Source organism: Juglans microcarpa x Juglans regia, chromosome 7S (assembly GCF_004785595.1).
Source record: "Juglans microcarpa x Juglans regia isolate MS1-56 chromosome 7S, Jm3101_v1.0, whole genome shotgun sequence".
Taxonomy (NCBI): Eukaryota; Viridiplantae; Streptophyta; class Magnoliopsida; order Fagales; family Juglandaceae; genus Juglans; species Juglans microcarpa x Juglans regia.
The window spans coordinates 9,294,025-9,308,203 of NC_054607.1; the positions used below are offsets into that span (position 1 = coordinate 9,294,025).

The following is a 14,179-nucleotide window of genomic DNA, read 5'->3' on the forward strand; positions in this document are numbered from 1 at the left end:
TAGAATTATTCTTTCTCAAAACATTGTCAAACAATTTTTTTTTTTTTTTTAATTTCATCCCAATTAGAAAATCAAATCAAATAATTGAGAAAGAGAGGGATATCTCTATTTAGTTGTACTTTTTGTTCAACTCTATCGTTTAATCTCACCAGTGACCAATCCAGCAAATTATACCATCCAGTTTGGGTATATAGAATTAGAGATCATACATAGATAGAAATTGCACAAACCTAATTTCCACCCAAAATCAGCAAATAATATTGAGGTCACTTCAATAAATTTGTAGGCTCAAGTGGTCCAAACATTGTAAAAGATTAGAATACTTTTTCAATGTGTGTGTAAGCAAGTAAGAATCATTACTACAGCACCAGAAAAGATACAATATGGGGATTGAATATGTCAGCTGCTATACAACCTTCTTTTGTAGCATTCATTCACTTATATTTCAGATGATATGCATGTTGTAGCAGTTGCACTGCAAATATATCACTGCCAGGATTTAGATCATGCTTTTGCATCTCAACTGCAACCACATGCTGCCAACATCTATGTGATCAGCTCCTGCCATAAATATGTTCACTATCAAGTGAAGTTACCCGGGGCTAGTCTCCCGTACTTGTCGTCAACATCTGCTTGCCAAGTTTCTGCTTTTGAGTACAAGATGCCAGTTAGCAGGAACTGAATTATATAAGCAACAGAAAGAAAATTATAAAATATGTAATCGAAATTTTATATCTTATATGGACTCTTTTCTGAACAAGATCGAATACCATTTAAGATTCAGTACTCAAGGATTCTTATTTCACATTACTTGAAAGTAAAATGAGTTCAATTTTCTTGTTGCCATTTTAAAACATTAAGGAATGATAATGATTACATTTTCTTTTGATCTTTAGAATCGTTGGTTATAATTTGAATGAAATTTGGTAAATGTACAGAAACGCGCGCGCGGGCGTGTATAATATCAAACTTAGCATGACTTGATGTAATTGAGCAAGAAATACTGGTATGGAAGAATAAATGGAACTCAATTCTACAGCATCCCATGCAATTTCAATCCCTCACCTTAAAGCAGAAAAGAAATATCATAACTTAATATCCAACTGGAAAAAGGCCTCAACCTTAATGGTTATAAGCATCCTCGCATAATCCTCAAATGGATATGTGCAAATTCAACCATATAATCATTGATCCTATCAAAATTTCTACCGAGTGTCAAAGTGTAGGACCTTCTTACCTCATTTAATGCAGAATGGCTTTGTTGTTCAAGTTCACATATTTGTTGCACTGTCATCCCATACCATTCATCAATCCAACTAAAACAATTACGATGACTTTCCAAAAAGAGAGCCTTTTCACCCTACCAAAAACATAAAAATCATCAGTAAGGTTTTTCACTCCTTGGCGGTAAGGAAAACTTTAACAAATCCTGTTTATCTTGTATGCAACAAGAAATCTAGGGCATAATAATGTATACTCAACCAAAATAAATATATTGAAAATATAAGGAAATTAAGAAGAATAGAATATACAGGAAGAGATAAAGGTAATGATACTCTAGCAATTATAACTGTTGGTATCTTCAGCTTCTTAACTTCAGTATAATTAATTGTTGTTCGTCCAACATCGTGCTGCTAGTCAGTAAAAAGCCTAAGGTTTTCCATATCTCTTTCAATGTATAACTCTTCTTTTCTCCCGTTGTCCATTCAGAAAACTCTCAATCTTTCCATAATTTCTCTCTTTATAATTTCATGCAGTATTTCACTTAATAAAATCTGCCCTTTTCAAATCGGCATCTTAGTCCTGCAAACTATTTCCCAAGAAAAATTATATAACCTCTCTATCAAGTCCCTTAAATCTATAATCTTCCTTTTTAATAAGCAAATAGATCATCTTGGAAGAACAGAGAAGAGGGAGATGTGAACTATGTTTTCCATACATGCAGAGTTGCGTCAAGCCCTGCCCCAGCAGGATCCTTAAGAACTGGAAGGCCATGGACAAGTGAAAATTAGAGATGTATGGCCTCCTTCTCAGATGATAGGAAACTGTTTTTTTTTTTTTTTTTTACTTGGTGGTATCTCCCAAACTTAAGACCTATAGAAGACATCAGGCATATATCCTACTAGGGCTGGGGCATTGGCAAAACTGAATGAAGCATGAAACTGCCACATACGCATCAGTTTTTCCCATTTTTAGAAAGAAAGAAAAGCTTACTTTCATGATGTCCAGAAATTTGGTAACATATGCACTTAAAAAATTAAACGAAATTTCTTTCCTTTTTGTTTCCTCTTGAGATATAAAAAAAAAAAAAAAAAAAAAAATAGACCATACAAAAATATATCATGCCTGGATCTAACTGAAAGATAGTTATTGGTTAACGGACACAAGATTCCCATCAAAGTTGTGATCAGATTGAAATTTAATTCTTTTACTGATACCTGCTTTATTCATGATGAAATATGCCATTTAATTTGGCAAACAAACAGAATGTTTAACTCGTCTGTCTTCACCAAATAAATTTTATTGAAAGTTTATATATCAAGAATGATTGTAACCAACTAGGTGTTACCGCTATTAGAGCTTGTTCGAGTCGATATCCAAAGCCCCAGTATGGTGCATCAATTGTTACCAATTTGTACGTTGTCATAACAGGATCACATCTATCCTGCAAATGATTAATGACTCAATCAAAGTTGTTTTTGTTTTCAAAACAAAATGTTAGTTTAGTGAAGTGAAATTTAAGAAATATTTGAATTTTGAGAATAGATAATTTCTTGAGAGATCTAGAAATGAAATACAAAATCGAAAAATGTTTCCTATGTTTTTTATCACTTTAATATGAGCCATGTGTAAAATGAGGTAAGTTTCTTTGAAGGAGAAAGCAACAAGAAAACAACTGCACAACTCCCCGAATGATGGGCATTTCCATTAGCTTGATTTTGGCTTTCTTGGATGAGTTTTTGAATTGATTGTGGGTTCAAGGGATTCCATTTCCATGGGTTCATATCACCAAAAGTTGTCAAAAGGGATAGAATTGAACAGCATGATGGGCCTATATGACACTTGGAAAGGACAAGTCAATAGAAGGAATTCCTGTGAAGTTCCTTGAGTAGTGGCATCCATAAAATGCATATTACCAGAGAAAATGACATGGTAGGGAAATTCCAACCTGCCATCCCTCCAAAAGTGGACCACGACCTGTTCTTGCTGATTTGAATATTGAGAAGTCCATATTGTTATTTCCAACTAGATAACTCCAATAGTTCCCTTCAGAAGAAGCTATATCAATGTATTCCACCTCCCTAGCTGCCAGTTGTTCTTCACTCAGGCCATGCACCTACAGCTACACAATTAAGAAATGCGACAAAAAGCTAACAAAGGGAGACTGGGAAACATGCGAATTATATTCGATAAAATGTTAGAGCCACAGTTGTCTTATCATGAACACCAGATAAAAGACTTAAAGGAAAATCATACACAATAGGTATCAAAGAAATGTTTGTTGTAAACTTGGAATATTATCAGTTAGTGTTATACCATTACCTAGGGAGTAACACAAAAGAAACATATCTAAAAAATCAAGTTAAAGATATATTTGCAATATCCAAAATTTAGTAAATTATTGAATAAGTCTTAGTAAAAACATAAAGTAAATAATTTACAGTTCACATTCACATGGATCTCACCGAAAAGTGGCAACATGTGAAATAATGGTGTTTATTTTCTTCACCACCCTTTCCAAATAGAATAGGCTTTCCAAAAACAAGTAAACTAAAATAAAATAAAATAAAATAAAAGCTATCAAATAGAATTTAACCCTACAATATACAATTATTTGGGTTGGCTCAAGTGTTTAGGGCCTTGGTCTTGGTGGTATACTTCCTCCAGGTCTAAGGTTCAAATGCTTGGGTGCAAATAATTCTAGGGGTGATCGGACTGGTGGAATATTCCCATGAACTGCCTGAGATACACATGTGGGAAACTCCTTGTCGAGGGCTTATGCACCCATAGAACTAGTCGGCACTTTGATCTCGGACACCCAGTGCCAATAAAAAAATTATACAATTAGTTCAATTCTAAAAGTGAGAGCCGTACAATTGATAACATCAAGATATAGTTATGGAGTGGCCAAAGAAACCAACAAGAAAGAAAACATAGAATCCAATGCAAATCATAGAATAAATGAGATGCAGCTGCTAGAGTCTATGACCCAAAAAGAAAATGCAGGGGTCTGGACAAAGCTCTAAGGCTGAGTAAATTTGGTCAAAGAAAAAGAGAGACTTCCAAAGACTTACATTTTCTGACTGCCCGTTGTCAGGCCTATGAACAGTTTCAATCCTTAACTGAAACCTGGGAAAATATGGGCACTGCAGAAATGCAAAACCAATAGGCATACACTTCATTATCAATAGAAGTATTTGCCCACAAGCATTTACTGAATGAGAAATTATTTACTGAATGAGAAATTAATGGGGGAAGTTCTTACCTTCATTACTGGGTAATGTAGCATCCATTTGCAAGTGACAGCCAAAAAAACACACATTAATGTAAGTTATAAGAGGAGCATGTTACACAAAATTTTCATGAGACATGACAAACCTGATTTGCATATTGGGAATGCATTCCACGCTTCCTCTTGCATAATGAGAGCATCTGCTGGTGCAAAAGTAGTAAGCCAAGATGGAATTTTGCTGCAACAAGCATTGCAAAGGAAGAGAATTTAAAAACTATTTCCATATATTATATTGAAAATAAAGACAAAAAGGGAGTCTACCAAAACATTTGCGTATGTAGCTGATCTTTAGTGTTGAGATGGAAATTAAAAGTTATCAAACATATACAAGGATAGCATGTCCTTACAACAGGCTCACGTTAGTTTTCAATATATTATGCAGCAGTCATAAGCTTATTAGTCGCATAAACATAGTGCAAACACCTAATGAAAGATTAGATCATCAGCGCCCTACTAAAATTTCAAGTCATTCATAACTTCTCAGCCAATGAATTGCAATCAAAACATTCCAACTTTCTCAGTTGACAAGGCAATAAAGCAGTTCAAATGTTAAGGAAACATTAGGTAACTAACTAAATAATAAAGGGCTGACACAAACAGATTTACAGCTTTCACATGCCAATTCACAACTCAATAACAATAATTTCATACTAACAAGCTTTAATTTCCGTCGCCAATCCAAATACCTTTGAAGGCGATAAATTTTATTTGTGTATCGACCCTTCCCAAGGGCATTGTCTTCAAAGGGTCTGTTCTCTACGACTTCTATCCCTTCCTCCCCAGTCGTGTGCTGTTGTGACATCTTCATCACAACGAACATATGTGCCACACGATACTGCATTGCAAACATGGAATTTAGAGACAAACTCAAAATCTGACTTAAATGGGTTATTTTAAATGGGGTACCTAATAATTAGAATCACTTTGTAAATCATGAAAAAATCAAGCATACCTCTTCCAACGACACGGGCATGACAATCCGACTTCATAGAAGTTCCCCCAATTGAAAAGTAGCAGGTTAAGGAAACCTCCAAATGGAACGAATAACTAGTTTCTTTACTAAGAATTGCACGAAGAAACTAAAAGTAACACTTTTTCATAGCCCCAAAAAGCATAAACACATCCTACTGCTTAAAACTAGCATATAACAGATACTGAGTGAAAATATATCCATATAATAGTCAAAAGCTCCACTGTAGAACTTCTCGGAGTTAAAGTAGATTAAGATTTGAGAGCTAATAATTAGGGAATAACCCAAGTTGTACGGTAGCCCAAAAAAAAAACTTTCTGAGGTATTGGGTCTCGCTAGTTGGATGAAAGTCACAAATTATACTAAGAAATCCCAGAAACCACAGGTCTAGAATTTTATCTGCATGGATCGAAAACAGTATCATCTTCAACGTTCAGTAAGGCAAAACAGCAAAAGAACTACTAAGGCGTTTAAAGTTAAGAATCCTGTACATCGAACCTAGTAAATAAAAAACACCATCATGCCAATATAATTCAACATATAATACACACAAAAAAGCAGTTCTTTTCTCACCTGAACAACTTGGTCAAATATGAACTAAATGAGAAAACGGAAAAGGATACAACTCCTTGATATGAACCATTTTTCTCGTAGAATAGGCGAGATAGTGAGGTCAGGTTTCCAATGCAGAGAGTTCAAAGTGACAAAGTAGAGGAAAGGTAATAGAGAGGAATATAAAAAGTATGTTCCAGCAAGCACGGAAGAAATACGATCGAGGAATATGCTTTTTAGAAGAAACGGGCGGCTTTGTACTATAAAGCGCGCCTAATAAACGATTATTGTGTAAGCCTGGACGTCAAGTCGTCGACCCGTTCACGACGGACTCGCTCGAACCGTTTAACAGTTTGGTGATCCTGTGTATGTTTGTTTTTTTTTCCAAAAAGTTTGGAGATGGTTTTTTTTCTATTTCAAGAAAACGACGCATTTGAAATGGGTTGCTGTGTGTAATCGTTATATAATTATTTAAAAAATAAATAAATGTAGAATTTATGTTAAAAAAATAATTTTTTAATAATAAATTTTTTTTTTTTTTTTTTAAAATGACTGCATACTTATACATTCCCCACGTTACTCTTACAACACGAGACGTAAGATTCAATAGATGGTGTTCATTACATAGTCCGTAGCCACGGACTCTAATCTCATGTACGCATCCTTACCAGGAAGGTAGGTTCGAGATTTCCTCAACGAGCATATCTTTAATAGGACTCGAATATCCTAGCGGTATCTTTTGGGTCCTTGCGAGGTGGATCGGGCCTAGCCCGATAGGAGAAATATCTGTCCCTCGATTGGTTTATGGTATATACACGGACTTCAATTTTTCTTAATTGAAAAGACGTGACCGAATCACAGATTAACATGTTGCAATTTTTAATTTTCTATAGAAAATAATTTTTTTACAAAATTAGATTTTCCTTTTCAATTTTTTTTTTTTATTTGAAAGGACGCGACCGAATCACCCATTGTCCAAATCATTGCCAATGCCACCTACCCCCATCCTTCGAAGGCATCTGGGTCACAGTGTCCACCGTGGGATGGCCAGAATGGGGCCACACATGATTGCCCTTTCGGCCTTCGGGTGGCTGTCACCGCGGATGACCCTTCTAGGTTTTTTTTTTTAATTATTTATTTAATATTTAAATTAGTGTTTCTAAATAAAAAACCAAATTGTTTATAATAAAAACTTGCTTTCTATTTTTTTTAAGAATCTCAATTTACCCTTTTTTTTTTTTAAAGAAAAAGAATAAAGTGACGTGTGGTAGTTAAGCTGATGGGTAGAAAAAATAACTGAAAGTCTAACATGAGTTTTACGATGTACAAGCAAGTTTGCGTATTAATCTACGTATTAATATTGTTACCTTCATATTTTAAATTTAAATTAACACTGTTTTCAATAAAATTTACTTTCTGACTAATCATATTGAATGAGTGCGCGTATTAGTGCGCAGAATCACTTATAATTAGATTTTTCCTTAGCGTAATGTAAGAAATTTTCTAAATTACCTATCAAATGGTTTTTCTCTTATGCGAGTCTCGAATGACTTTCAACTACTCTTTGTTAAATTCAGATTGTAGCTCTAGAATCACCTTGTGATAATCCCTCATCATCACAACAGATACAATTCTAGAATGTATAAACCTTACGTACTTCATTTAAAAAAAAAAAATAAGGTCTACTATTAAAAGAATAAATTTTCATGTGAATCTCGATTTATCTACTTTTTTTCAAATGGAATGAGCAGACTTACAATATTATTTAAAGTGAAAATATCAAATCTATAGAGAAGGCTGACGGTTTGGACAATGCATAAGCTTGCTTGGGAGTGGCGGCTAAAAGGGTAAGGGTGGCAGATTGGGATGAGGGGAGTGAATATTGGTGGCACGTGGTATACAAATATGGCCGGAAAAAGAAAAGAGGAAAACAAAAGAGAGGGGGGAGGTGGTGGAGGGGAGCGGAAGTGGCAGTGGAGATGAGGCCAGATGGTCTACATACCATCCCATTCATCTAAATCTTAAAATTCAAGCAAAAAATGTGAGAGATCTTACACTATATACAACACAAAGATTACCAACTAAATTGTTTTTAGCGAGTACTGTTTTAGTACACAGAAGTCATGATTAAAGTTTTCAACTCTTCTTGTTCAATATATTGCAAAATAATAATAATAACAATAATACTAATGCTGAAATCACCCAAAAAAAAAAGAATACTTTGAACAGTTAGTTGCTTATAAGGTATAACTGCCTATCAACTGTCATGGTAACATATGATTAGGCATAAAAATGATGAAAACTGTAAAAATGAGTAATTTAAAAAAACATCAGTAAAATAATATGGTAATAGCACATATGACACAACTGTGAGCATCCTAATTGCTGCCACAGGTTCATATACGATTCTTTGTATGTTTTATGTACAACATTCTTCAGTGACAGAAGGAAAATGAAATTCTCTCTCTTTGCCTTTTTGAGTGATCACAAACAGAGTGATCACAAACAGAGAGTCGATCCAATGATCCAGTCGTCCCTGGCAGCTGCACACTACCCCTTCAGGTTCACAGAAAATAGTATTCTGAGTGTCAGAAGATATCTATTGTGAGAATTGATATATATGTTGCTTGTGTGTGTCTACTCTTTTTGCTACAATTACTTGTAATATTGTTACCGGCAACATTGAGCTTGCGCTGTGTAATAATGGCATGCACATGCTGTTGAGATTCAAGGTCGATACTTCTTGACATGAATGCCTTCACCATCTGGTGTTTTCCCATTAAGATGTACGATGCTCGTCACCCGAGCTGGCTTGAGGGGTCTCTGCTTTAGCACAGGAAATCAAATGAAAATCTAATAATCTAGCATTTCAAAAGAAATGGAGCAACAACAGCTTCTCCAGTCATACACTATGCAGCAAACATTTTTTTACATATGTTTTATACATACACTATGCAGAAACATTTTTTTTCAATATGTTTTATAATGGAGTTTGTAAAAGTGAATGGATAAAGTTGAAAAGTTGTTTGAATATAATTTTTTAGCGTAGTTTTTGCTTAGGTTTTTGTAAAAGTTGTTTTGATTTGTGTGTTTTGCTGTACTTAAAACAGACATTGGACAAAAGTTGAAATAGAATTTTTTTAAGATTGAAGGAGGTTTAGATTGAAGTTGAAACTTTTATTTGAAATTTGTTTGGAAAAGTGTTAACCCGACGTGGACTCTTTCCAAACCATACCCAGCTCAATGAGATATCAATAGATGCATGATAGTAACAAGCGGTAGATACTTGCATCCTGTATTGAACTGGTCAAAGGTGACACCAATAATAGCTCAATAATAACTCTCTCTCTCTCTCTCTCTCTCTCTCTCTCTCTCTCTCTCTCCGTCTCTCCCTGGTATAATTCCATCCTTGCTCATGCAATTGTGGATGCATACCCCCTTCAAGTTCCCCTGGTGATATAAGCAACGTGTACATATGTTCTTCGGCCAGAGAATCACAATCATTTTTGCCAAAAAGGGTGATAAACTAACCATGTGACAGGTTAAGTGGAGAACTGCAACTAGTGCATATATTCACAATTGTAGCAAAACCCTACCGGTGGGTTTGGGGAAGTTTGGAATCTTCTTACCTCATCTGACATAGACTTGTTTTGTTCCATAAGGTGGTCTATTTGTTGCAGATTCATCCCATACCATTCATCAATCCAACTAAAGCAATGACGATGACTTTCCAAAAATAGAGCCCTCTCACCCTATGCAAATAATAAAAACAAATAAATGAAATAAACAAAACATATGAATAACCATCTTTTTATCTTTTTTTTTGGGGGGGAGGGAGAGGAGGCTAAGGAAAGATCTGACACTAGTACACTAGAGTAATGAAATCATTGTTCTAGGTTTCCCGTATCCATTCTTTGTATTCTAACTTCATTTTGTTTTTTTTTTTTTCCTTAGATCTAGATTGTTTTAGATGTCTATAACATTAAACTATCTCAATCCTTTGTTTTCTTTCCCCATTTTGCTTGAGGATTTTTGATTTTTCAAATTTTCTTCCACCTTAGTATGTCCTTGAAAACATGTCATAAGCCAAATTTTGCAAGAAATTTTCCTATATCTATCCCAAGTTACTACCAAAAGAACATAAGAAAAGGGAGAGTAAAGCTCAGTTACAGAGCATTATATTTCCATACTTGCAGGTCTACCTCATTCCCTGAACTAGGAGAGTTCTAGTAAATAACTGGAGGAAAAGTAGAATGGAAACAGGTTGAGCATTGAGAATTATAATCTGATAAAGCTATGAACTGTACCATAAGCATTACATTGGGTAGTTATCATTTCTTTACTAATTATGTCTGAAAAAAAGAACGAATCGTGCAGAAAAAAGTGAAAATTCAGAATCAATGGTAGGATGTTGACTTAAGTTATGGTCCAGTTGAAAATCTATATTTTCATTGAAACTCCAAATCATTGATGTCAAGATCCTATTGGTCTTAGCTACTGATGGAAATATGTATTTCATTAGGTAAAGCCGCAAAACACAGAAAAGAAGGAAAACAAATTAGAATGATTGTCGCACCAAATAGTTTATACTTTATAGTCATAGTATGTTAAAATTTTTGAAGTCAAGGAGATGGTACCGCTAGCAGGGTCTGCTCAAGCCGACGACCAAAACCCCAGTAGGGTGCATCAATTGTCACCAATTTGTATGCTGTCATAACCGGATCACACCTATCCTGTGAATGAATTCAAGAATGTTAAAACACAAGCTAGTCTTGCATTCACAAAACATGCAATCAGCAGCTTACAGTTTTACAAAAGAAAATTACCTATAAAAGAGTAATAGCAAAATGCAATGTGGCTTTGAATGACTACTTAAGAGCATTTCAGAAAAATAATTTGAGCCCTTTAGTAAAATGAGGTAAACAATTTGGTGATTGCTTAAAGAGGGGGAAAATGCAAGCCAAAGTTCCATGAGATACAAATAACAATATTAAACTATGTGTACAGAAAATTCCAACCTGCCACCCTTTTGTAAGAGGACCACGGCCTGTTCTTTCTGATTTGAACTTGGAAAAGTCTATGCTGCAATTTCCAACTAAGTAACTCCAGCAATCCTTTCCTGGAATAGCTATATCGATATATTCCACTTGCCTGGCTGCTAGTTGTTCTTTGGTCAAACCATGCACCTGGTTTGTCAACTTCACAGTTGAGAGGGCCAAAAACCAACACAAAAGAGAAGGTAGAATACAATTTGATTTCGTACCAGATGAAGAATTTAAATCCATGTGATAGCTAACATATAGCTGAAGCTTTAGACTTGTATGGTACTCTTGTAAGTAATTGATTTTCTGTTAAGCCTTTTGGTTTTGGGATTTTTTTGTAACCCCCAGACTATATTCTAGTACTATGGTATTCCACCGCCATAACTGAGAGTTTTCAATAGTATTTGTCCTCTACTTTAGACAAAGCATCCAATGAAGCTAAAGTGAGGGCACAGATACCGGAAAGAAAAGAAAGGTAGGAATAGAATGTGATGAACTCCTTAAATACATGCAATTGCTAACAATTAACATAAAGATAAAGCTTTGAGTTTTACAAATGTAGACAACGGAAACAGAGAGATTCAAAGAAACAAACATTTTCTGAGTGCCCATTGTCAGCTCTATGAACAGTTTCAATGGTTAACTGAAACTTCGAAAACTGTGGGCACTACAAAACAGAAAAACCAAAGAATATATCAAAGCTGCGAACTATAGTATTTCCAGAAAGATTAATGAAATTGAAGTTTGATTGGAAAGAGAGAATTTTTACCTTGAGTACTGGGAAATGTGGCATCCAGTTGCAGATAAGAAAACAAAAGAAAAAGATGTTAATAAAAGTATGTAAAGAAACATCCAATGAGTAATGTCTAGAGACATGACAAACCTGATTTGCAGCTTGGGTATGCGTTCCAGGCTTCCTCTCTCATGACGAGAGCTTGAGCTGGTGCAAATTTCGTAAGCCAAGAAGGAACTTTGCTGCAGAAAGATGTTGAGATTAAGAGAGTATAATATCTGTAAGTCTATAAGTTATGGCATTCTATTCCAAGAAACCAGAGGATAAAATTAACAATTTTCTAGACATGATCGGCTCAATAAAATAATAGAACAAAACAATTTGCATCTTCAATACGCAACCTATGGGATAACAACTTCTTTTCTACTACATTATATAACATTTTTCATCACTCAAAATTTACCTTTGCAGACGATAAACTTTAGAAGTGTATTGACCCATTCCATACACATCATCTTCAAAGGGTCTGCTCTCTAATACTTCAATCCCTTCAGTACTAGTCGTGTTCTTTTGCTGCATCTTCGTGACCATGTACATCTGTGCTATCCCGTACTGCAATATGAAGAAGTCAAACGAATTTGTTTTTAAAAATGTTAAAACTTTAAACAGAAAGAAATCACAATCCTGTCAGAGATGAGATGGGTATCACTGTGACTGAAACTTACCTCTTCCAGCGAAATGGGCATGACAATCCGACTTCAGAACATCACCCATCGAAAGGTTCTCAGCTAAGGAAACGTAATAAAAAACTGTTTGAAATCATTATAGCAATATTTTTTAGTTCCCACCAAATAAACGAACGTTAATCATTCATAATAATTAGTAATCCGAGGGCCGGTTTATAGAAATTAGAACATACAGAGTAACCCACAAATGGTAAGAAAGAAAAACCCTTATAGAGACATAAAAAAACACAGCAACGCATTAATTTGAAGCAAGCAAACACCCGAAGAAAAAGAGCTTTTTTTTTTTTTTTTTTTCTCTTTCTATATTTTCCATCGATTCATTCATCCAATGCAAAAACAGTTAATTAAACAAGAAGAAGGATACAATTCCTTGATCAGAACCATGTCGAGCAGATTCCTCAAGTGTAAAAGTTTAACTAGTTTCCAGAAAGATTCGACTGGAACTGTTGGGTGTAGCTTCAAATGCAGACAGAGCCAAGCAAAACCACAGAGAGAGAGAGAGAGAGGAGATGGTTGAAAAAGCGAAGTTGAAAGAAGAAAAGAATATGCTTTTAGAAGAAAATGCGCGGTGCTGGTTGAACGTGAATCTGAGAGGGACGGACGACGGTGCGTGGGCGTGACGTTCGAGTCGCATTCCCCTCCTTCACGTCTTTGTTTTTGACTTTTTGAATTCTACGATGTAGGTACACCGTACTAGGCCTGCACGTGGTCTTTTCCTTCCCAGACAACCCAGCTACCATCAAACGATGTCGCTGCCGCCTGCTTGTTAATATACTTTTTTTTTTATTATTTTTTTAAATTCTAGAATTAAGCATGTTTATTTATTTATTTATTTTTTTGTAAGATCGTCTATTTTTCACATGTTTATCTATTTAATATCAAAATTATTTACTCGATTGATTATGGAAGTTGAAACCCACAGCATACATAAAAACTCATAATTACTTATATTTTTATATTAAAAAAAATCTGAAATTTTATCTTCAATTCTCAACATCCAAACAAACACTAGATATTAGACAGATCCACCTCATCATAAACTAATATGAGAGATCTACTTTAAATTTTATGATTGGTAAAGTATGAATATCTGTGTATAGATTGAACAACTTGGAGGAATATTTCTTCTTCCATACCAAATTAATCGACAGAATGAGGAATATATATATATATATATATATATATATATATAATATATATCCTCTATTATTACCTTTTTCGCATCTGTTCAAACATTTTCAATAAGAAAAATGTTAGTTTGGCCCATGGATTTGAGCGTTACTGTATTTTTACTTTTTTAAATATTTAAAAAAACTACTGCTAGTAAATTTATATATTTTTTTAAATGTTTAAAAAATTCAGATTACGTAACAATATTAATAACTGGACAGCAAAGTAAAAATATCATTTTAACAAATAAGGTCGACAGTCTAAACTAGGGAAGATTTTCATTCCAAAAGCCACTATTTGTGTTAATAGATCCTGGTCGTAAAGTTCCAAAGGTCCAATCCCTAATAGCCTTGGCGGTCGCCAGTTGTGGAAGCAAACAGGCCAGCTCGCCTCTTGAAGCGGCCAATTCAAATTTCATTTCCAACAACCGCTGCTTTTGCTCTTTCACTTTCG

At 34.7% G+C, this 14,179-nt stretch overlaps 2 protein-coding genes across 10 annotated transcripts; both read right to left on the minus strand.

Annotated features, from left to right (window-relative positions):
* Nucleotides 1-249: 249 nt before the first annotated feature.
* Nucleotides 250-6,297, minus strand: LOC121241385 (phosphatidylinositol transfer protein 2-like). 4 transcript variants are annotated; one of them, XM_041139134.1, is made up of 10 exons: nt 6,107-6,296; nt 5,466-5,496; nt 5,200-5,348; nt 4,600-4,691; nt 4,487-4,494; nt 4,296-4,367; nt 3,170-3,337; nt 2,570-2,665; nt 1,238-1,360; nt 250-649 (listed from the first exon to the last, which is right to left on the minus strand). In XM_041139134.1, the coding sequence occupies exons 1-10, from the start codon at nt 6,124-6,126 to the stop codon at nt 623-625; spliced, it is 786 nt and encodes a 261-aa protein (XP_040995068.1). In that variant the 5' UTR covers nt 6,127-6,296; the 3' UTR covers nt 250-622. The 4 variants fall into 4 exon arrangements, with proteins under 4 accessions (XP_040995068.1, XP_040995067.1, XP_040995069.1 ...); XM_041139133.1 differs by having other exon boundaries at nt 250-644; nt 6,107-6,295; XM_041139135.1 differs by lacking the exon at nt 2,570-2,665 and having other exon boundaries at nt 250-644.
* Nucleotides 6,298-8,252: 1,955 nt separating this feature from the next.
* Nucleotides 8,253-13,134, minus strand: LOC121241384 (phosphatidylinositol transfer protein 1-like). 6 transcript variants are annotated; one of them, XR_005935713.1, is made up of 11 exons: nt 12,921-13,134; nt 12,536-12,566; nt 12,274-12,422; nt 11,961-12,052; nt 11,847-11,854; nt 11,673-11,744; nt 11,054-11,221; nt 10,673-10,768; nt 9,665-9,787; nt 8,710-8,861; nt 8,253-8,634 (listed from the first exon to the last, which is right to left on the minus strand). XR_005935713.1 is itself a non-coding variant. In XM_041139130.1 (10 exons), the coding sequence occupies exons 1-10, from the start codon at nt 12,938-12,940 to the stop codon at nt 8,763-8,765; spliced, it is 858 nt and encodes a 285-aa protein (XP_040995064.1). In that variant the 5' UTR covers nt 12,941-13,131; the 3' UTR covers nt 8,253-8,762. The 6 variants fall into 6 exon arrangements, 2 of the variants coding, with proteins under 2 accessions (XP_040995064.1, XP_040995065.1); XR_005935714.1 differs by having other exon boundaries at nt 8,253-8,591; nt 12,921-13,133; XR_005935712.1 differs by having other exon boundaries at nt 8,253-8,616; nt 12,921-13,131.
* Nucleotides 13,135-14,179: the final 1,045 nt, after the last annotated feature.